Source organism: Macrotis lagotis, chromosome X, assembly GCF_037893015.1.
Source record: "Macrotis lagotis isolate mMagLag1 chromosome X, bilby.v1.9.chrom.fasta, whole genome shotgun sequence".
NCBI classification, from domain to species: domain Eukaryota; kingdom Metazoa; phylum Chordata; class Mammalia; order Peramelemorphia; family Peramelidae; genus Macrotis; species Macrotis lagotis.
The window spans coordinates 126475719-126497808 of record NC_133666.1 but is presented as its reverse complement, the minus strand read 5'-3'; the positions used below and the strand labels follow the sequence as shown (position 1 = coordinate 126497808).

Genomic DNA, 22090 nt, shown 5'->3' with positions numbered 1-22090 from the left:
TCACCATATACCCTTTGATCTAGTGGCACTGACCTCCTGGCTGTTCCACAAACAAAATGCTCCATTTCTTGGCTCTGGCCACTTTCTCTGGCTCTCTTCCATGCCCAGAATATTTTCCCTCATCTCCACTTCCTGACTTTGCATAAGATCCAATTAAATCTCATCGAAAGGAAAGTTTTTCCCCAAAACTCTTAATTCTAATGCCTTCCTGTTAATTATTTCCCATTTATCCAAAATACATATCCTATATATAAACTTATTTGTGCATATTTGTTGTCTTCCACATTAGACTGTGAGCTCCTTAAGGAGAGGGAATGTCTTTTAACAATTTTTACAACTCCACTGCTTAGCACAGTATCTGTGACATAGTAGGCCCTTAATAAATATTGACTAACCATCTTCAGGCTAAGGGTATGATTTATGTAAAATATCCAAGAGAGACAGCTATCATCTGTTGAATAGAGTCCTCCCAAGAAAATTACATTTCTTACTACTCTTACTATTTAGAGACCATTCCTTTTTCCACTTTTCTGGACTCCCCTAGTCAGTAAGGTCAGGTTATCCAAATACTGCTTTCAAACCATTTTTCTTTCTGCCTACATCCCTCACTAACTTTTCTACTTAAAGTCCATGGAATATATTCATAACTCATTCTCACCATGCTTAGTCCTATCTACTTCCTTCCAGATCACTCTCCTAAAATGCCTCAAACACTTTTGGTCTGACAGTCTTCCTGTTCTGATCCATCTCTGGCCACTAGACCCAGATGACTCTGAAGGAAAAAGTGAAAATGGTATGCATAGCCCTCTCTCATTAAAATCCAATTCACTTGCCTGTCATGACATCAGCTACCAAATATTATGGTCCTGAGAAGAAGGACAAACAACAATCCCTTGTCAGTATCTTCAAAAAAGTCATGCTGTCTGGGGCAGCTAGATGACTCTGGATAGAGCACTGGCCCTGGAGTTCAAATCAGACCTCACACTAAATAATTACCTAGCTGTGTGATCTTGGGCAAGTCATTTAGCCCTATTGCCTTGCAAAAAACAACAAAAAAAAGTCATGCTGTCAATCTCTCTCCAATCATTTCTCACATCCAAATACCACAATTGTTCAGTTTCAAGTGATCTCTCCTATCACTCTCCACTTTAGTTCCATATCTACAAGTCACACTTTGAGCTCCTTATCTCACAACTGCATAACCACCATGATCCTGAATGTCAAAATTCTAATCTCTGCCCACAACCTCCTTTATTTCCATGCTTAGCATGAATGATATCCAGATCCTCAAACACCATTTTCCCATTCCTTCCTCACCATCATAATTCCATTTCTCTATTCTTGATGTCATGGTTTACTAATTTAATGATTTAGTATATGTCATCCATATTTACCCCTTCACCTTCTTTTAATGTGTTCATCTGGCACCCTGGACAACCCCTACCAGTTGAATTCTTTGTTTTTCAGGCTACTAAGAATCAGGAGAGGAAAAGACATTAAATCCGAATGGCTGTGTTAACTACAAATTTAAACAGTTCCTACCCTCAGATGGATCACTTTTCAGTAGATCCAGAATTAAATAGGAGGAAGGGATTAGGAAAACCTGGATAACATTTGGAAACCTGTATAATTTTTTGAATAGTCCCAAACTGCTTCCTGCTATAAAGACATGTTTCTTTAACATCAATATTCTTTCAGTGATACCATATGTCTAACTGTGGCACCTCATAAAATCTTGTAGGAATCCAAATTACAAATAACCCAGAGGACATGATGGAGCTAAGCAGGCTGCAGCATTATACAGGAAAAGGAGTATAGAGATATCACCAAAGGCTTGAAGGCCAGAAAGAAAGGTGGGACCTGTCATGGAGGAAGAATGAGAATACAAAAAGATGGTGGGTAGCCCAAGTGTGACATTGATACTCCCAAGATGTTAAATCACTACAAGAACTTACACCAGTGCATTAGAAGAGATCTCTAATTTATAGGTTGAGCACAAGGCTACTCAACTTTTTAGCTCTTCTGGGTCTCATTGTCCAATAAAAACTTGTCAAGGTCTGCCCCTTGCAGCCCAGAAGAACTAAAAAATTGGGCACACCTGGAGAGAGTTGCTAAGGATACAGTACCCATAGTCACACAGTTCATATTAAAAGTATGATTTGTCAGGTCTTCCTGATTCCAAGGCTATATCTGTTATGTCATACTAAGTTTTCATAGGCATAATATTTTCAAATTTTTATTATACATAAACAATATATCTGAAATGTGAAAATAGTCTTTAATATTGAAATATAATAATATATAAGAATACATATATAGGAATATATATTTATAATATAATATAATACAATATATAATAATATAACATAATAATATAATATAATAATACAACTCACCCAGTTGTGCTAAAAAATGAGATCCTTTTCCTGTGGATTTAATGCCAAGTTTAGACATCTTATCTTCATTTACAGACTCCCTGGACTTTGTCTTAGAGAAAAATGAATAAATATAAATAAATAAAAATAAAATATTTTAGTATAATGATTTATGAATAAAAACTAGCTTTATCTTTATTTAAATTAATTTAACTACAGTATTTTTGACATAAGAAAAGTATCAACTTATATCAAAATTCAAAACTTGAAGGATCTGTGATAATCTTGGTATTTGTACTTCTTCCATTGCAGGAGATCCCAGTCTCTTTGGGTCACTAGTTTTTGAAAAATTTTTGAAAGCTGAATGAGCCAACTAGAAGATTTCATTACCTGTGATCATCCATCTGATAAGGAAGGCTAGTGCATGGATAATGGACACACATTCTGCTGGGTTTCCCAGTATCATAGGACTTGCTAAAGTTTGTGCTCCCTTAGGACAACCTTCAAGACCCTAAGCTCACCCCTATGTCAATAAGAGGCATCCACTAGTAACTAAGTGAACTTCCTTAGCTATGATAAAATATTAAATTTATGCCTCTCTCTCTCTCTTTCTTTTTTTTTAAAGTTTTTGCTAGGCACTGGGGTTAAGTGGCTTGCCCAAGGCCACACAGCTAGGTAATTATTAAGTGTCTGAGGCTGGATTTGAATTTAGGTACTCCTGACCCCAGGGCCAGTGCTTAATCCACTGCGCCCCCTAGCCTCCCCTAAATTTATGCTTCTTAAATGAATGATTAAGGAGGGTTAAATACCTGCTAATACAACCCTCCATAATTGAAAAATAACACACACACACACACACACACACACACACACACATATGGGACTATAGAAATAATATTTATAATGAATGCATAAAACCTGCAAGAGCTAATTTACTAAATTTGCAAACCTCAGGTTTCTTCATTCTGCTAAGATCCATGGGTATTCCCAACTTGCTGGATGAAGACGTTGCACTGACCAAGTGAGTGATATCAGATTCATAGTTGTTTAAAACACTCATGCTCTTGTTTAAAGTAGTCTAAAAAAAAAAAACAACCACCAAATATACAGTTATTACAAGTGATGGTTCTCTGAGGAGATAAGGGAGGAATTAAGGTGATCTGAAGACTAAAAGCACAAATAAAGTGAATGAAAACCCAAAAGGAAGGCAAAGATGTGCATCCATCAAACAAAGCTATTAAGGTTATAGAGAAATGTAAAGACTTCTCATAGATCAGGAAGTAGGTTAGGTATGGGGGCCATGGGGACAAAAAGGAACCATCCCCTGGTAGAGATCAGATACATACAATCAAATGCAAAGTAATTTGGGTAGAAAGCAATCTAGAGAGCAATGTACAAGAAATAATCATATTATCTGATCCATTAATAATGATAGCTAGCATTTATATAGAACTTTAAGATTTGCAAAATATTTTATGAATATTGTCTCATCTTATCCTCGAGACAACCCTGAAAGGTTAGTGCAATTATTTTCTCCATTTTATGGGTGAGGAAACAAACAGGCAGAAGTTGTGACTTGCCTAAGGTCAGACATTTAGTATGATAGTGATGGAGACTTCAGGCATTCAGATATCTGCTGGTGTGTTCTCTCTCTCTCTCTCTCTCTCTCTCTCTCTCTCTCTCTCTCTCTCTCTCAGAGAAGCTACTAATATCTTGGGTTTCACTGATGTTAGCTTCATCTTTAAAAGGTAGAGAGAACCAATGAGAGGAAATTCTCTGGATTTGATTCTTATTCACAAGGAAGTTTTCATTGCTGGGGGATGGAAATGATGGCAAACTTGGAGGAAAATGATCATTCTATTTTAAAATCTGAGAAAGACAAAAAGAGGAAAGCTCAATATAGTTAGACTTGTCACAGGAAATTTGAATGGGTAGATTTCAGCAAGTTCAGAGATTTCAGAGGGAAAAAGGTAAAAATTTTACAGGAAGAATGGAGAATATTCATGAATGAAATTTAGAAGTCACAAGAGAAAAACTTCTGAACTGGAGGAAAAGTTGTTTAATGATGTGGATGCATGAAAAGCTCACCAACTAACTTGCATTTTTAAAATAAATATACAGAAGATGAAAATAAGGGCAGGCAACAGAATAAATAAAAACTATGGTATGGTCCTAAAAAATAGTATCAAGGAGTATTAAAATTAAAAATGCAAGAAAAGCTAAGAATAACAAAAGTGTTCCTTTTAACCTTTATTGGGGAAAAGTATATCAAAGAAAAGTTAGGATTGCTATAGTAGGATGCTACATTATAGGAATATGATAATGGACTAAAGCAAAAGTTCTTAATCTAGAGTCCTTGAAATCAGTTTTTTTTAAATGTTTTGATAACTACATTTTAATATAATTGGTTTTTTCATCTACCTCCTAGGGTTATTGTAAAGACAAAATAGGAAAATAGTTGTAAAGTACTTTGCAAACCTTTAAAGGTTATTATGTAAATGCTAGCAGTTAGTAATAACATCCTTTTTAGAAGGGGTCCATGGACTTCATCAGATTACTATAAGAATTATACAGGATAAATAGGAAAGAATTAATAGAGGGAAGGCACTCAAATTAAGAGGAGGTGGAAAAAGCTTCCTATTGAGGTGGGCTTTTGTTTGGGACTTGACAGAAGATAGGTTATGTTAAGATTATCTCAAAAAAAATGGAATGGGTTAGAATGAAGGATGTACTGGAGAAAAGGAAGGGAGAAGAAAAATTAGGTGTATTATTTCACATAAAAGAGGGGCTCAAAGAAAATTTTTACAATGGATGGGGAAAATAGTAGGGAGAAGGAAACTCTTGAATCTCATTCTCATATGAACTAGTCCAAATAGGGTCAAATACACACACACATAAATCTATGTGTATACATACACACATACTTACATATATACACACATTGGGTTTAGAAATTCATCTTATCCAAGAAGTAATAGGAGGGGAAGAGGATAAGAGGAAGGAGAAGGCTGATAAGAGGGAGAGCAGATTAAGAGAGGAAATCGTCAAAAGCAAAACAGATTTTTGAGAAAGAAACAAAGTTTAATAAAAAAAGGAAAAATAGAAAAGACTAGGTTGGAGGGAAACTATACAATTAGCAATCCTAACTTTGAATATGAACAGGATGAACTTTGCCATGAAATGGAAGTGGATGACAGAATAGATAAGAAACTAGAATCCAATAATACGTTGTTTACAAGAGATACACTTGAAATAGAGCCACAAGAGTTAAAAAACAAGGGGCTGAAGCAGAATCTATGATACTCCAGCAGAATTAAAAAACAAACAAAGAGTAGCAATTGTGATCTCAAAGCAAAAGCAAAAATAGAGCTAGTTAAAAAAGATAAGAAAGGAAACTAAATTTTGCTAAAAAAAATGCACCAGACAATATCATTACTAAACATACATGCACCAAAGGGCAGTTTCCCAATTTTTAAAGAAAAATTTATTATTATACTGGGGGGGGGGGGGGGATCTGAATCTTTTAGATTTGGATGACTCTAACTAAAAAATAAAGAAATTATTTAGATAAATAGAATTTTAGAAAAGTTAAATATCATAGAATTCTCTAGAAGATTTTGGATGGGAATAGAAAAGAATATACCTTTATCTAAGCTATTCACGGCACCTTCACAAAAACTGTCCATGTATATGAGCATAAAAACCTCACAAACCAGTATAGAAAAGCAGAAATATTAAACATAACCTTTTTAGACCATAATGCAATAAAAATTACATTCAATAGAGTCTCAGAAACACAGATTAAAAATTAATTAGAGGGGCAGCTAGGTGGCACAGTGGATAGAGCACTGGCCCTGAAGTCGGGAGTACCTGAGTTCAAATCCGACCTCAGACACTTAATAATTACCTAGCTGTGTAGCCTTGGGCAAGCCACTTAACCCCATTGCCTTGCAAAAACTAAAAAAACAAAAAACAAAAAACCCTAATTAGAAACTAACTAGAATCCAAAAGAATAGTGAGTCAAAGTCATAGAGTCATAGAAACAATCAATAATTTCAGTAAAGAGAATGGCAATAATGAAATAACATACCAAAATTTATAGGATAATGCCAAAGTAGTGTTTAGGGGATAATTTAAACTTCCAAATATATCAGTAAAAGAGAGAAAGAATAGATCAATGAACTGGGTATGCAGCTAGGGGGAGAAAAACAAAAAAAAGAATAAATGAAAAATCTTTAATTAAACACCAAAACAGAAATCCTTAAACTCAAAGGAGGGATTAAAAAAAAAACCCTTAAAAATAAAAAAAAAAACCCAATGAACTAATAAGTAAACTTAGAACTGGTTTTATGAAAAAAACAATAAAATAAATTATCTATTGATTTAAAAAAATGACCAGTAACAAAAATGAAAAGTGAATACATAGTCCATGAAGATTAAATTACAGTGGGGTGGCTAGGTGGCTCAGTGGATATACAGCACCGGCCCTGAAGTCGGGAGTACCTGAGTTCAAATCCGGCCTCAGACATTTAATAATTACCTAGCTGTGTGGCCTTAGGCAAGCCACTTAACCCCATGGCCTTGCAAAAAAAAAAAAAAGATTAAATTACAGCAATTATTAGGAGCTATTTTGTCCAATTATATACCAAGAAAATAACAAAATTGACAAAAACTGACAAAATATAATCCACCCAGATTAACAGAAGAGACAACAGGACACTTAACCTTATCTTAGAAAAAAATTAACAAACCATAAATGAGCTCCCTAAGAAAAACCCCTAGAATAGATGAATTTATGAGCAAATTCTACCAAATATTAAAAGAAAATTAATTCTAATACTGTATAAATTATTTTTAATGCTATGCAAAGAAGAAATCTAACTTAATTCCTCTTATGACATAAATATGGTTTTGATTGCTAATCTAGGGAGAGCAAAAACATAGAAAGAAAACTATAGTCCAATTTCCCCATTGAATATTGTCACAAAAATTTTAAAGTTCTAACAAGAAGACTACAGCTGAGTGGTTCTTGTTAGTTCTTGTCCTTCATTATTGAAGGACAGCAACATATCACAAAGATCATACACTATAGCTGGGATTTCTACCAAGAATTCAGGTTGGTTAGATACTAGAAAAAATATAGAATAACTGACAAGGAGAAAAAATATAATATTGCATAACTGACCATATCAATATTAATTACAACAAAAATTATATGATTGTATTAATAGATATAGAAAAAGATGACAAAATATAATAACCATTCCTATTAAAAACACTAGAAAAATTAGGAATGAAACTTTTCTTTTTAAAACTTTTTTTAAATTTAGTCTTAAATATGAAATAAAAAAATTTTCACATGCATGGCAAAATATGAGAGATTCCTAATATAAAATAATAAATTTTTATTTCAAGAAAGCCTATATAATAAATATTACACTTTGTTCAATACTGTCCATCTTTTATTTGCTTCCTTGAGGGTTTTCTATTGTTCTCTTTTCTTCTTCCCCCTACCATGGCTACAATTAATCATGGATGCATACATACATGCACACATACATACATACACATTTATATACACATATATACATACTTACACAAGACATTTATATATAATACATATATAACACAAATACACATGGATACATACGTAAATACATACATAACTCACATACCCAGATGATAATAACACATATTGTTGACTACTGAAAGAACTGACAGATGTGATGACTGGGCCAGTGTCTTTGATTTTTGAAAGATTGTGGAGAAACAAAGAATGATCAAAGGACAAGAGAAGGACAGGTATTCTCCCAATTAAAAAAACTTTTGAAAAGGAAGAGAATGGAGTTCATAAACTAGATAGATCAGTAAGACTGGCTTTAATTCCTAGCAAAAATCTAGGGTAAATCATTATAGGTATATGGTTAGTGAACATCTAATAAAAGGAAGCCATCATACATCCCACAGAAAACAGCAACAATTGGCTTTGGAATCTAAGCTCTGTCACTCAGACAAATCACCTAACCTTTCTGGGTTTCAACTTCCTTATCTTAAAAATGAGACTAGATAAACAAGTTCCTCCCAATTTTAAACCTATAATAATTATCATTCAATTATCCTAGGAATAGGTTACACCAGAGTAACCTCACTTCCCTTTTTTGACATGCTGTCTAGATTGACAGATCACATAGAAACCATACTCTGAGTACATAGCTTATCTAGATATTTAGCAGAGTATTTGTTGAAATCTTTCATGCAGTTTTGGAGGATTTGATTTAAAGATATGGGTTAAATAGTAATTACATCATGAAACTCAGTGGTGTTCTTCGTGGTTCTACAACAGCCTCCACTTGAGGGTCTGGGAGAGCTGGGGTTGAGTCCTCCACTATTTAGCTTTTTAATCAAGATCTTGAATAAAAGCACAGGGGCATAATTGTCAAATCTATAGACAAGAGTGAGAGATGACATGCTGGACATAAGAATCAGAATTCAAGTAGTGGGCCAAATCTAGTAAGATTAAATTTAATGGAATAAATGCAGTCTTGCATTGGGTTCAGAAAATCAACAAGTAAAAAGTAAGGGAGGCCTGAAGGTATTCTGAGGGTTTCTGTGAATTGAAAGCTTGATGTGAGTCAACAGTGTGACTGCCCTCAGCCTTCATAGATAAATGCTTTTGTGGAAGCATGTCCAGGAGCACAAAGTGATGTTCCTTAAGTGCTATTCCTGTGCTTACCACTGTTGAAGTACTAGACTCACTTATGGATGTCCTTGTTTTAGAAAAGACATTAACCAATTGGGGATGGTCTGGAAAAAGACAAATTGGCATGGTGAGGGCCTTGAGATTATTCCACTTTTGTTGTCTGGTCATTTCAGTCATGTCTGACTCTTCCTGATCCCCTTTGGGGTTTTCTTGGAAAAGATACTAGAGGGGTTTATCATTCATTCTCTGGTTCATTTTACAGATGTGGAAACTGAGGCATACAGGTTCAATAACTTGCTAGTAAGTCACACAGCTAGTAAGTGTCTGAGGCCAGATTTGAACTCAGGAAGATGAGTCTTCCTGCAGGCCCGTGCCCTAGGACGAAACCTAGCCACCTCACTGAAAGCATTAGAAATGTCTATTTTTAAGATTTAGGAGTGGCATGAGCACTGTTCAACAAGTATTGAAGGAATTAAACTGCTTTTGCTCAGCCCTAGAGTACAGCATATTTGGAAGTTGCAAAAAGGAAGGTTTAGGCTTGAGACAGTGCATGGGGGGGGGGGGGAAGCTCCCCAAAGGTGGAATGAGCTGCCTGGGGAGGGAATGGAGACCCCTAGGAGGTCCACCAACAGAGCCTTGAGGACTACTTTAGGGATCAGTTATAACAAGAATTCTTGTTCTGGAGGCGAGTGAACTAGAAGGCCTGTGAGTTCCTTCCTACTTTAAGATTCTGGGGCTCTACATATGTGCAACACAAACTTGTCTCTCCTGATCTCCTCCCCCAACATTGAGTACTATGCAGCCTCAATAAAACAAACACTCAAAGAAATCTCAGAGGGGCACAACCGAGGCAAGGGCAGTGCAACAATACACATTAGCATCATTTGCAAATGCAACAACATTGATATGAACAGTAAAAAAGAATAGCCAGCATTTATAAAGAATCCATTCTGTGCTGGGCCTTGTGTGTGATAAGCACTTTATAAACATCATTTCATTTGATCCTCACTACAACCTAGGAGGTAGGTACTCTGAGTCTGGATCTGAGCTCAAGTCAACCTGACTCCAAGCCCAGCACTCTGCCCACTGCACCAGTCAGCTGCAAAATCCATCAGGACATGTATCATGGATAATTCCTTCAAATGGCCAATGAACTGGGAACAACAATAAAAAAGAAGCATATGAGGTGGACTTAATATGGGAAATTGCTCATTATTTTCAGGGATCTCAAACTACTGTTAAAAACAAAAATAATTTTTAAAAAATATTTTAAACATTTAAACATTAATATTCTCCTGGTTATAATATATGCCCATGAATTTCAGAATGCCATGATCTACAAAGAATCAGAAAATGTAAGCAGCCTAATGAAAAGATATTTGGTTGATGTAAGTTGATTGTGGCATGGTGACTAGAGAAGTCATGGACAGTGGCATGAATGTCATCGTCAGGGTTATTATAGGACCAGAAATGGAGGTGACCTTGTCATTTTTTCAAAAACAAGGGAAAATGAATGGGTGACCCAAAGAATGCACTCAGAAACTCTTGAAGACTGGGTTGATGCTCCAAAGAAGAAAGATTGGCATCAAAGAAGACATAGAATGATAATAATGACAAGATCACAGATCTCTTGAAGTACCTATTAAATAATATAGTTTGAAGCAAGGAATCCCGGAATACAATGAACATGACTATGGAAAATGAAGTATGTATGTATATATAAGACCTGAATTCAAAACTGGCCTCAGACACTTACTAGTTGTGTGACACTGGGCAAGTCACTTAATCCTGTTTGCCTCAGTTTCCTCATCTGTAAAATGAGCTGGAGAAGACAAGAAAAATCCAAATGAAGAGTTGGACACAACTGAAAATGACTGAATGAATGACAAATTAGCTGTTTTTTGAAAACAGAATGCTTTCTTTAACCTTCCTTTTAAATCCTTCCCATAAATTCTTCCCACTTTTGGCAAGATCAAGACAATACAGTTATCCCTTCCACATCCTGAATTTTCCCTATCTTTTTTCAATATATTGTGGATCAACATAAGAAATGAAATGGGAATTTTGGGGGAGCTGTGTGGAACCTACAGATGACACATGAAGGCCAGCAGATGTCACAAAAATATTTAGAAACTCACAAAGGCATAAAATATATAGTCTTTTTTTTACTTAACACTGACCTAGATATAGTCTATGAGCAAATACTTAATCCAATTTTTACAATAAGCTACTTTGTAAGCATCCCATAAAAGAAAAAGAAAAAAAATCCAGACCCCTCTAAAGGGGCAAAAAAATTTACAAGTATTTTCAAGATCATGGCATGTTTGTGCCCCTAACCCCTGCAATGCGGAAAGGAAAACTGTATTCAGATTATTAAACTACTTCAGAAAAAAGTATTCATTATACATACATTTTTTAATTTGATTTTTATTTTTTACCTGTTGTGTACTAATATATTTGACTGTAGTAAAATCATCAGCTGTAGGGTGTTGCTTTTCTGTCTGTGTTATATCAGAAAAAAGTGCACAATCTAACAGAGCTTCAAAGAATTCTAGAAAAACCAGCTGAAATATAAAAAAACACATTAATATTATTCATCGCAAAAAATACATTTCATTCTATATGATGATCTTCATTTTGTAAGGGAAATAGCTTGAGAGATCTAATGAGATAAGTGCCAGAAACAAATAATGTAACAAATCTTGTTTTTAAGTACAGTATTTCTGTAACTTCGTATTTAGCTGTATAACAAATCAATAGATCTAAAATTTTGATTACATCGATATGTTTTGTTTGAAGCAGCTTCTTGTAGGGAAAGTACCCTCTTTTTATTTTTTATTTTTATTATTAATATTGTTGTTGTTTTCTATTTAATATTTTATTTTTCCACAATTACATGTAAAAGCAATATTTAACATTTGTTTTTAAAACTTTGAGTTTCAAATTCTCCCCCTTCTTCCCTCCCCACTTCCACCTCCCATAGAGAAGGAGCAATTTGATCTAGGTTACACATGTGAAATCATGCAAAACTTTTCCAGATTTGTCATGTTCTGAAAGGAAAACAAAGACCGCCCCCAAAAGTACCTCTATAAAAGCATTTAGGACTGTATTTGCTTTCTCCCGCAGCACCCCCCCACCTCGGCCCCTCCCCCATACTGAAAGCAGAAGTAGCCCCTTCTTTAGCAAGTAAAAGATAAAACATACACAAAAGAATCAGCTCTTCTTTCCAACTTAAACAAACATTTACTGAGTTTATCAAAGGCTCAGAAGTAAGAGTGCCAAGCCTGGAGTCAGAAAGACTCCTTTTCTGGTCTCAGACACTTACTAGCTATGTGACCCTGGGCAAGTCACTTAACCATTTGCCTCAGTTTCCTCATCTGTAAAACGAACTGGAGAAGGAAATGGCAAGCCACTCCAGTATCTTTGCCAAGAGAACCCCAAAGAGGGTCAAAAAGAGTTGGATACAACTGAAACAAATGAACAACAGTGTGACAGAGCACTGGACAATGAGTATGGTTAAATTTTGTCTCAGACACACACATGAGTATGGTTAAATTTTGTCTCAGACACACACTGTGTTTGACCCCTGGGCAAGTCAGCCTCAGTTTTTTGTTTTTGTTTTTTTTTTTTAGGTTTTTGCAAGGCAAATGGAGTGAAGTGACTTGCCCAAGGCCACAAAGCTAGGTAATTATTAAGTGTCTGAGACTGGATTTGAACCCAGGCACTCCTGACTCCAAGGCCAGTACTTTATCCACTACACCACCTAGCTGCCCCTTAGCCTCAGTTTTCTTACCTGTCTCACAGGGCTGATGTGAAGATCAAATAAAAAATATATGCAAAACACCTTGATAACCTTAAAATGCAATCATCATCATCATTGTATTATTTGATTCCTTCCTCTGTATTCTTCTAATTTTACAAACTAACTGGGACTTAAAGGTTGAAGCACTGCTCCACCCATCTACACCTCTAGACTCTGAGGCCAATTCTGAGATAATATCTTCCTTCTTGCCCTGCCCTGATCATCTAGTCTCATCTTCTTGTAGCTGATATGTGGAGTGAGGCCAAAGAAGAAATTTCCCTCCCTTTAATTTTAATTGCTATAATTGATCTAGTGATATTTGCTCTCAGACCTCCCCCAAACGTCCACTACCTATTTATTTCACCTTTCAATTGTCTCCTCTCCAACTCTACTCCAACCAGAGTTGATTAGACTATGGATTATGAAACTAATTTTTCCTTCTCTTTTTCACACCAGGTGACTGATGGACCAAATTCAGATCTATCTTGGACTCGGGTACCTGAATATTTCAGTCTTAATCGATAGATACTAACCTTGTCCCGTTCCCTGGGAATCATCTAGACTGAAAAGTTCTGCCTATCCCTAACTCTGGCTTCAGCACCCTCTGTTTGAATCCCATCTCTAATAGAAGTCATCCAGGGACTGTAATTTGAGAAGTCCAATTTTAACCTCCTTTAACCTCCAGTAGTTCCTAAAACTACCACAAGTCCCTTCCTTCTTTGAAGTTAAAGAACTAAAGAGGTGTAGGGGTGGAGAATGTAAATACAAGCTTGTTAATCTGAGATAGGTAAGAAATCTGTTATATTAATGCCTTAAAAAAATCAATTTATTCATCTTCCTATTAGAAATGAGAGATCAGAGAGTATAGACACAGGAAAAAAGTAAATTTTATAAAAACCCAGAAATGGAAGGAATTTGTGGTTAGAGAAGATGGTAGCTAGTGAAGGAGAAAAAGAAAGCAAAAGACTTTCTTATTTTAGATTTTTCTTTAGGGCCAGCCCTGATTATACAAAAGGAGAAATGTCTTCCTCAGAAAATGTCTACATATCCAGATTCAAACATTGTTTGCTAAGGATTTTATACAAAATTATAACTATGGACAGGCTGGTTGTGCAGATGACTGATTTCACTATCATCTTACATATATTACTTTGTTTATATATAGTATATAATTATCTTATTATATATATATACATATATATATATATATATATATATATATATATATATATATATATATACAATCTTATTTGAGCCTCACCACAAATCCTTTGAGGAAGATGCTACTTTTATCCCTATTTTAGAAAGGAAGAAATTGAGGCTTAGAGTAACTTGCTCAGGATCACAGAACTAGTTTAGATAGGGTTTGAATTGAGGTCTTTCTGATTCTATGCCCAATGCCCTATCCATTCATTTTACTAAGCTACATGCCTTCCTAACTGAATTTGACATCATTCATTCTTGAAGCTGAAGGACTCACAATTTTTCCTTTTGATAAGCAAGAGAACCAAACTAATAGTTAGATAATATCATGAAAAGAACACAGAAGTACCAGAGTTGGATGACCTTTATTTGAGCCCCAGCTTCCCTCCAACATATATCAACTATGGCATATCACTGGCCTTTTGTTTCCTCATCTGAAAAATCTCTACCTACCCTCAGTGTTATTTGAGGAAAGTACTTTGAAAACCTTAAAGTGCTACAGAAATGTGAATGATAATCATCAGTATTATTTTCATTTTCATTTTCTAACAAAGCATTGTGAGATTGTTATAAGTGGCACAGCAAATCAAGTGCTGGAACTGGTATCAGGAAGACTTGAGTTCAGATTTGGTCTCAGACCCTTACTAGCTGTGTGACCCTGGGCAAATCACAACTCCATTTGTCTTAGTTTCCTCATCTATAAAATGAGTTGGCCAAGAAAACTCTAAATGGAATCTGAAAAGTCAAATATGACTGAAAAACAACTTTAGAGTGTGCTTTATATGTTATATTATTTGATCCTTAAACAACTTTGTGTGCTATGTGCTGTCATTATCCTTATTTTATAAATGAAGCAGCAGAGGCTCATAGAATTTAAATAACTTGCCCAAGGTCACATAGTGTCTGAGCTTGGATGGTAATTTGACTCGAGTTGGGAGGTGTAGAGTTGGAAGAGGTCTCAGGTATTGCTGATTTTATGTCCAGCATTCTATGAACTACATCATCTGGATGCCTCATTTTACAAATAAGAAAACTGAATTAGATCACTAAAACTAGAAGGGAATATTGTGATTTTCAGATCCAAATCTTCCATTTATTGTGAAATGATTAATCTCAAAGTCACAAAGCTTAACAACTGAACCAGAATTTTCTTTACATTATATCACACTGATTCTCATTTGTCCAGGTCATGGAGCTAGAAATGCTTAAAATTGAAGAGACTTAACAGTGAATATTTTGGGAAAAGATATGTCTATCTCTTTGACATATACATACAACTTTTACAAAAAAGAAACAAGTAAAATCTTTATAAAAATCATCAACCAATTCCTATATTAATAATAATTTTTATGCTTTTTATTTCATTTGATTTTGGTTTTCCTTGATCAGAAATGGTTTCTTCCTTAATATCCTTTCATATGCAAGGGTTTCTAACCTGGGATTCAAGAAACTGTTTTTAACAATATTTTTATGACTATTTCAATTGGTTGATAAAATCAATAGGTAAAACTGGTTCCTTTGTAATCATATATATTCTGAGAAGGGGTTCACAGACTTCATCAGACTGCCCAATGGGCCCATAACATATACCTAAAAGGTTAAAAACCTCTGAGAAAGAGCAAATTCCTGGCCATAAAAAACTGGCCTCAAAACCTAAAGGCCTAGGAAGCTGACACATAATGACTATGTAACCAAGAACAACCTTTGTTGCAAGTAACCTCTCATCTTACTAGACAACTCTCTCGGATTATAAAATGTAAAATAGTTGTCTGCATTAGAAAGAGGAGCTTCTTCCCTTTTTTTCAATTTACCCTTATTGAAACCTTCAATCCTAACCATTCAACCATACCTTCCCATTCAATTTCAGATATACCTTTTATCATTGCTTTTTCAAACAACTAGTTATAGCACACTTTATTATAGTACAAAAACTGTGTCACTGTGGCTCAACTTACCTCGAGTTCAAAGTTGCTATCAATTCCATCATGCATGAAAGGATTATCTTCTGCTATGATTTCCACAAATTTAGTTGCTGTTAAAACTTTATTTATTATTTTAAAATCCTATGGGAACAAATAATCAATAAGCATATTGCAAAAGCGCATAAAAAATAATTAGCTTTCAAAATATGATTAAACAGTCATTCCCCAGTTAATAACTGGTCAAAGGATATGAAGAGGCAGTTTTCAGACGAAGAATTTAAAACTACCTATAGTCACATGAAAAAATGCTCTAAATACTTCTGATAAGAGAAATACAAATTAAAACAATTTTAAGATACCACCTCATACCTATCAGATTGTCTAATATAGCAATAAAGAAAAATGATAAATGTTGGAGAGGATGTGAGAAAAACTAGAACACTAATGTACTGTTGGTGGAGTTGTGAACTGATCCAAACAAAAAGGGCAATACCCTTTGATCCATCAATCCTATTACTAGGTCTGTATCTCAAAAAGATCATTTAAAAAGGGGAAAAGACTCACATATTTATGGTAGCTCTTTTTTTATTTCACTGACAAGCCTTGATAATGTTCCTGGAATCAATATAATTAGTTGTGTTATCTGTATACAAGACTACTTGGAGAACTTAGTCATGGACACATTTTTTCAATTAAAATTTTATTTTTCCAATTACATGCAAAAATAGTTTTCTACAGTCATCCCTTTGTAAGTCTCTGAGTTCCACATCTTCTACCATCCTCCCCTCACTTACCTGTCATAGCAGGAGCAATCTAATATAGGCTGGACAATCATGCTCAAAATACTTTTGCAATTAGTCATGTTGTGAAAGAAGAATTAGAACTAAAGGGGGGGAGTCATGAGAAAGAAAGAAAAAACATAAAAGAACTTTTAAAAAATATACGTTGTATGCTTTGGACTGCATTCAGATTCATAGTTTTTCCTCTGGATGTAGATGGCATTTTCTATCACAAGTCTTTTTGTCCTTCACTAAACAGCTAAGAGGAACTAAGTCAGAGCTGATCATCTCACAATGTTGCTGTTGGTGTACAAATGTTCTGATTCTGCTCACTTTACTCAGTATCAGTTCATGCAAATCTTTCCAGGCTTTTCTGAAATCTTCCTGCTCTTTATTTCTAACAAAATAATAGTGCTCCATCACATTCATAAATCATAATTTGTTCAGCCACCCCCCAGTTGATGGACATCCCCTCAATTTCCAAATTTTTTGCTACTACAAAAAAAGAACTACTATAAATATATTTGTACTTGTGGATCTTTTCCCCTTTCTTGTGATCTTGTTGGAATATAGAGCCAGTAGTAATATTGCTAGATAGTTCCAAATTACTCTCCAGAATGTCTGGATCAGTTCACAACTCCACCAAATAGGGCATCAGTGTCCAGTTTTCCCACATTCTCTTCAGCATTGACTTAAGATGACAAAAAAGAAAAATGATCAATCTGAAAGTTTTGAGGTAGTACCTCAGAGTTGTTTTAATTGGTATTTCTCTAATCAATGATTTAGAGTATTTTTTCATGTGCCTATTCATATCATTTGACCATCAATTGTAAAGTTACTTGTATTCTTAGAAATCGCTATACAGTCCATATATCTATATATATATATATATATAGATATAGATATATATATAGATATATAGATATATATATACACGCATATATGTATTTTGAAATGAGTCTCTTATCAGGAACACTAGCTACAAAAACTATTTCCCAGCTTTTTGCATTTTTCTAATCCTGTTTGATATTGGTTTATTTGTGAAAAAACCTTTTAACTTAATATAATCAAAGGTTTCCATTTAGCAATTTATAATATTTTCTATCTCTTGTTTGGTCATAAACTCCTCCCCTCTCCATAGATCTGACAGATAAACTATTCCTTGTTCTCCTCAATAGTATCATTTTTTTATGTCTAAATCCTGTACCCATTTCAACCTTATCTTGGTTTAGGGTGTGACTTAGTATGAAAAATGTTTTGTAATTGTGTTGATATAGTTTATGGATTTGTCTTGGCAGGTGATTTCCCAAGTCTTTTATGTAATCTACAGTTTCTTTAAATGGAACTTCTCTTTCTATTGTTTGCTGCTTGGCTTTATTGATAATATATGGAAATTTTGATGATATATGTGGGTTTATTTTATATCTGCTACTTTGCTAAAGTTATTGTTTTCAAATAGTTTTTTTGTAGATTTTCTAGGATTCTCTAAGCCTACCATCAAATCAACAGCAAAGAGTGAAATTTTTGTTTCCTCATTGCCTATTCTAATTCCTTCTATTTATTTTTTTCTCTTATTACTAAAGTATAGCTGCTCTTTTTGTAATACAAAGAACTGCAAATTAAGGGGATACCATCAACTGAGAAATGGCTGAATAAATTGTGATATATGAATGTGATGGAATACTATTCTTCTGAAAGAAATTGTGAGCAGGCAGATTTCAGAAAAACCTGGAAAGACTTATATGAAGTGATGCTGAGTGAAGTGAACCAGGAGAATATTGAACACCTTAATAGCAATTTTGTGTGATGATCAGATATGATCAACTCAGTTCTTCTGAGCAGTACAATAATCAAAGACAATTCTAAAAGACTTGCAATGAAAAATGCCATCCACATCCGGGGGGGGGGGGGGAACCATGGAATCTGAATGTAGATCAAAACATACTATTTTCACTTTTAAAAATTAGTGGTTTTTTCCTTTCTCATTTTTTAACCTTCTGTTCTGATTCTTCTTTCACAACATGACTAATATGGAAATATGTTTAACATGATTTTACATGTATAACCTATATCAGATTACTCGCTGTCAAGAGGAGAGAGAAGGGAAGGGAAGGACATAGAAATATGTGGAACTCATAATTTCACAAACAATGAATGTTGAAAACAATATTTAGATGCAACTGGAAAAAATTAAAATTAAAAATATAACCACATATTAAACATAAATTATAAATATCATTAAATTTGTAACTTTATGATGAAAATCCTACTTTCTTATAATTTTAGATTAAAAAACTATTTACCAAAAAAACCCTCAAAAAAGTCTTTTATTCATTTCATCTAACTTCAATGGGTTCAAAAATCATTTCTACATACCCAACAAGAATCTTATCTTTCTTCAGTGACAGCTCTGCATCTCTAACACCTTGTCTTCACCTGTACATCTCAATGGTATGTTAAACTCAACATATCCAACTGAACTTAATTCTTTCTACCTTAACCTATACCTTCTCTTAACTTTCCTATTTTTGTCAAGGGTACAATAAACTCACAGGTCTGCAGCCAAGTCATCATCCTTAATACTCCAGTCTCCCTCACAGTTCCCTCATCCCACATAACCAATCAGTTACTACAGCTGGTCAAATCTACATCCACAACATCTCCCACTTCTGTTCCCTTTACTCCACTCAGAGTCATCACTTTGGTTCAATCCCCATAACAGATTTTTGGATTAATATAAAAATTTCCTCTCCAATTCATCCAATATTAGTTAGCGCAGCAGCCAACCAATATTAAGTTTCATTGATTACCTATTACCTCTGAGAAAAAATACAAATTCCTCTGTTTGGCATTTAAAATCCTTCCAACTTTAGTTCTAAACTTAACATCCTAGACTGAATTAATATAGCTCCCCAATATACACTCAATATTCCAAAAAATTCAAGAACTTGCTATTTCTGGTACATAATATTCCATCTTCTAGTCAAATACCTGGAATTCTCTTATCCTCACTTTCTGCCTCTGCCTCTGCCTCTTGGAATTAATCCTAACTCCCTTCAACATTCAAATTAAGTGCTCTTCATTAGTCCTTCTCTTCAACTGTTAATTGATCTCTTCAGTTATTAACTCTCTCCTCTGAAATTAGTTGGTATTTATTTATCCATATAAATATCTTTTTCACAAGTGAAACGTAAGTCCTTTGAAGGCAGAGATTTCTTCATTTTTGTCTTTATATCTCTAGCATCTAGTAAGTATAGTTCCTGGAATGGAAAATGCTTAATTAAGACTTGTTGAATTAAACTGGTTTCTCATTCTTCCAAGAGCCCCATTCAATATTCAATGATCATGAAAGCCCACCACAGTTAGTTCCCTTATTTTTTTCCTTTTATTCTAGAAAAATTTGCCCTTTCTTTTATCCAAACTTAAACAACCAAGTATGCAAATTAAGTATGAAAGTTTCAAAAGTGATTACCTTCAACATCCAAAGGAAGTATCTGGTCTTCATGGTTAGCTCATAAGGGGGTTGAGAATGTGGTCTGCAGTGAGCTAAATAAATTTCCCAGCATTTGTCAATATAATTCATTGCGTAGATAGTCCTCTGTTGATTACAGAAGAAATTGCCTAAAAAGTAAAAGGGAAAAATTAAAAGATTCAAATACAATTATATATAGCAGTCATGGATTCCCATCCACCTCCACTTGTAATACTTTTTCCAATTTTGAGCAACTGGGGAAAACAAAGAATATCTTTGTTAAGATATTCTTTGGTGATACCTAGCTGTGTAACCTGGGGCAAGTCATTTAGCCCCATTGCTTTGCAAAAACAAACAAAAAAAAGAGATATTCTTTAGTGGTAAGGAAAGGATTCGTACAGAGGGGACTGAAAATTGGTATGGGATTTGGAGGTGAAAAGGGGTGCTGGGAGCAAGAAAGAGATCACATGAAGAAGGGGAAGGAACTAGGAAGTTTTTTTAAAAAAAATTATTTTTGCTGTTATTATCTTGTAATCAAACACAGCACCAAAAGAGTCTAAGACTTTAGAGTGTTACACTTTGTCCTGAGGAATGGGGGACTGGCTACTGACCAGGCTATGGACTCACGGGAAGTGTCAGGAACAAGAGACAGATGACATCCTGGGGGTCCTGACTTTGTACTCTGAGCTACAGGGAGAAGGCTATATAGGAGAGAAGAAGCACTTGGGACTAATAGGCAACTAATAGCTCTCTCATATGCTCCTTGTTTTCTTCTAACACTGTCACCACCCTGGTGACAAACTCATGCATGGATTATTGCAATAGCATCCTTTTGACTGATTTCCCTGCTCAGTTTTTCCTACTCCAATCCATCTATTCAGATGTCAGAGTAATCTTCCAAATGCATAGGGGTCATTGCACCCCTCCCAATTAATAAGCACCAGTGACTCTCTATCATCTCCAGGATCAAATATAAAGTTCTCTGTTTCCTGTTCAAAAGTTCTTCGTAATCTACCCCCTCCCCGACAGCTGCTAGTCATCCTTACCCCTTCCTCCAGCCATGCACTCTGAGATTCAATGACACTGGCCTCCTTGCTATTCCTCAGTACTTTCACTGGCTGTCTCTCATGCTTGGAATTCTCTGCCTCCTCATTTCTATCTCCTGGCTTTTTTCAAGTCTTCATCTTCTATAGGAGGCCTTTTCTGATTATCCTTAATTCTAGTGATAGCTTATTTCTCCATAGTTCTTTGCATGTGTTAGTGAGCCCCTTAGCTTATTTCTCCATAGTTCTTTACATGTGTTAGATAGTGAGCCCCTTGAGGGGAGGAACTATCATTTGCCTTGTTTCCATTTAGTTTTCCCCTTCACCCTCTCATTTGGGAAAAACTTTATTCTGGAATAATGTCATACTGCTTGTCTACAAATCAAGGAATTAGTTTTAGCTTTCTAGACTGCACGTACATGTCTCAGATTTCTTGTCTAAGGAAGAAAGTAAGAAGATCTAGAATAGACCTGGATCTTTTCTATCACATGTCTATATCCAACACAGGAATGATAATTATATTTAGTGAAAATTATATTATATGTTACCTGAAAATTTTGCTTACCTTTTATCTGACAGGCATGAGGAGTAATATTATTAGTCATCATTTTTGAAAAACACATGAAGATGGATGGAGTTTCATTTCTGTGATTTAAAAAATTGTAGGTAACATTTTGCTATGAGAAAATCATGACGCAAATCCAGTTTAAGGAAAAATAATAATAATCATATGAAAAGAACAAAATTCCAAACTGAACACTGGGCTTAGTAATGACCAAGTTAAGGGGCAGTCA

At 34.8% G+C, this 22090-nt stretch overlaps 1 protein-coding gene and 1 long non-coding RNA gene across 6 annotated transcripts in view; one reads left to right on the top strand and one right to left on the bottom strand.

Moving 5' to 3' along the window:
• RSPH10B (radial spoke head 10 homolog B) overlaps positions 1-22090 on the bottom strand; it is a 68016-nt gene that overhangs the window by 5523 nt on the left and 40403 nt on the right. For 4 of the 5 annotated variants that reach the window (XR_012471519.1, XM_074200913.1, XM_074200914.1 and 1 more), the window contains 7 exons: positions 21862-21941; positions 20254-20402; positions 16036-16143; positions 11514-11639; positions 10832-10897; positions 3325-3453; positions 2397-2487 (listed from right to left, as the gene is read on the bottom strand). Coding sequence is in view for 4 of the 5 variants with exons in the window: in XM_074200913.1 (XP_074057014.1) it covers positions 2397-2487; positions 3325-3453; positions 10832-10897; positions 11514-11639; positions 16036-16143; positions 20254-20402; positions 21862-21941 (749 nt within the window). In the remaining variant the exon portion in view is untranslated. The remainder of the gene's footprint in view (positions 1-2396; positions 2488-3324; positions 3454-10831; positions 10898-11513; positions 11640-16035; positions 16144-20253; positions 20403-21861; positions 21942-22090) is intronic. The other variant, XM_074200915.1, reaches the window with a different exon arrangement.
• On the top strand, positions 205-2967 carry LOC141498004 (uncharacterized). Its single transcript, XR_012471520.1, has 2 exons — positions 205-1895; positions 2688-2967. It is a non-coding gene; the product is annotated as an uncharacterized LOC141498004 (long non-coding RNA).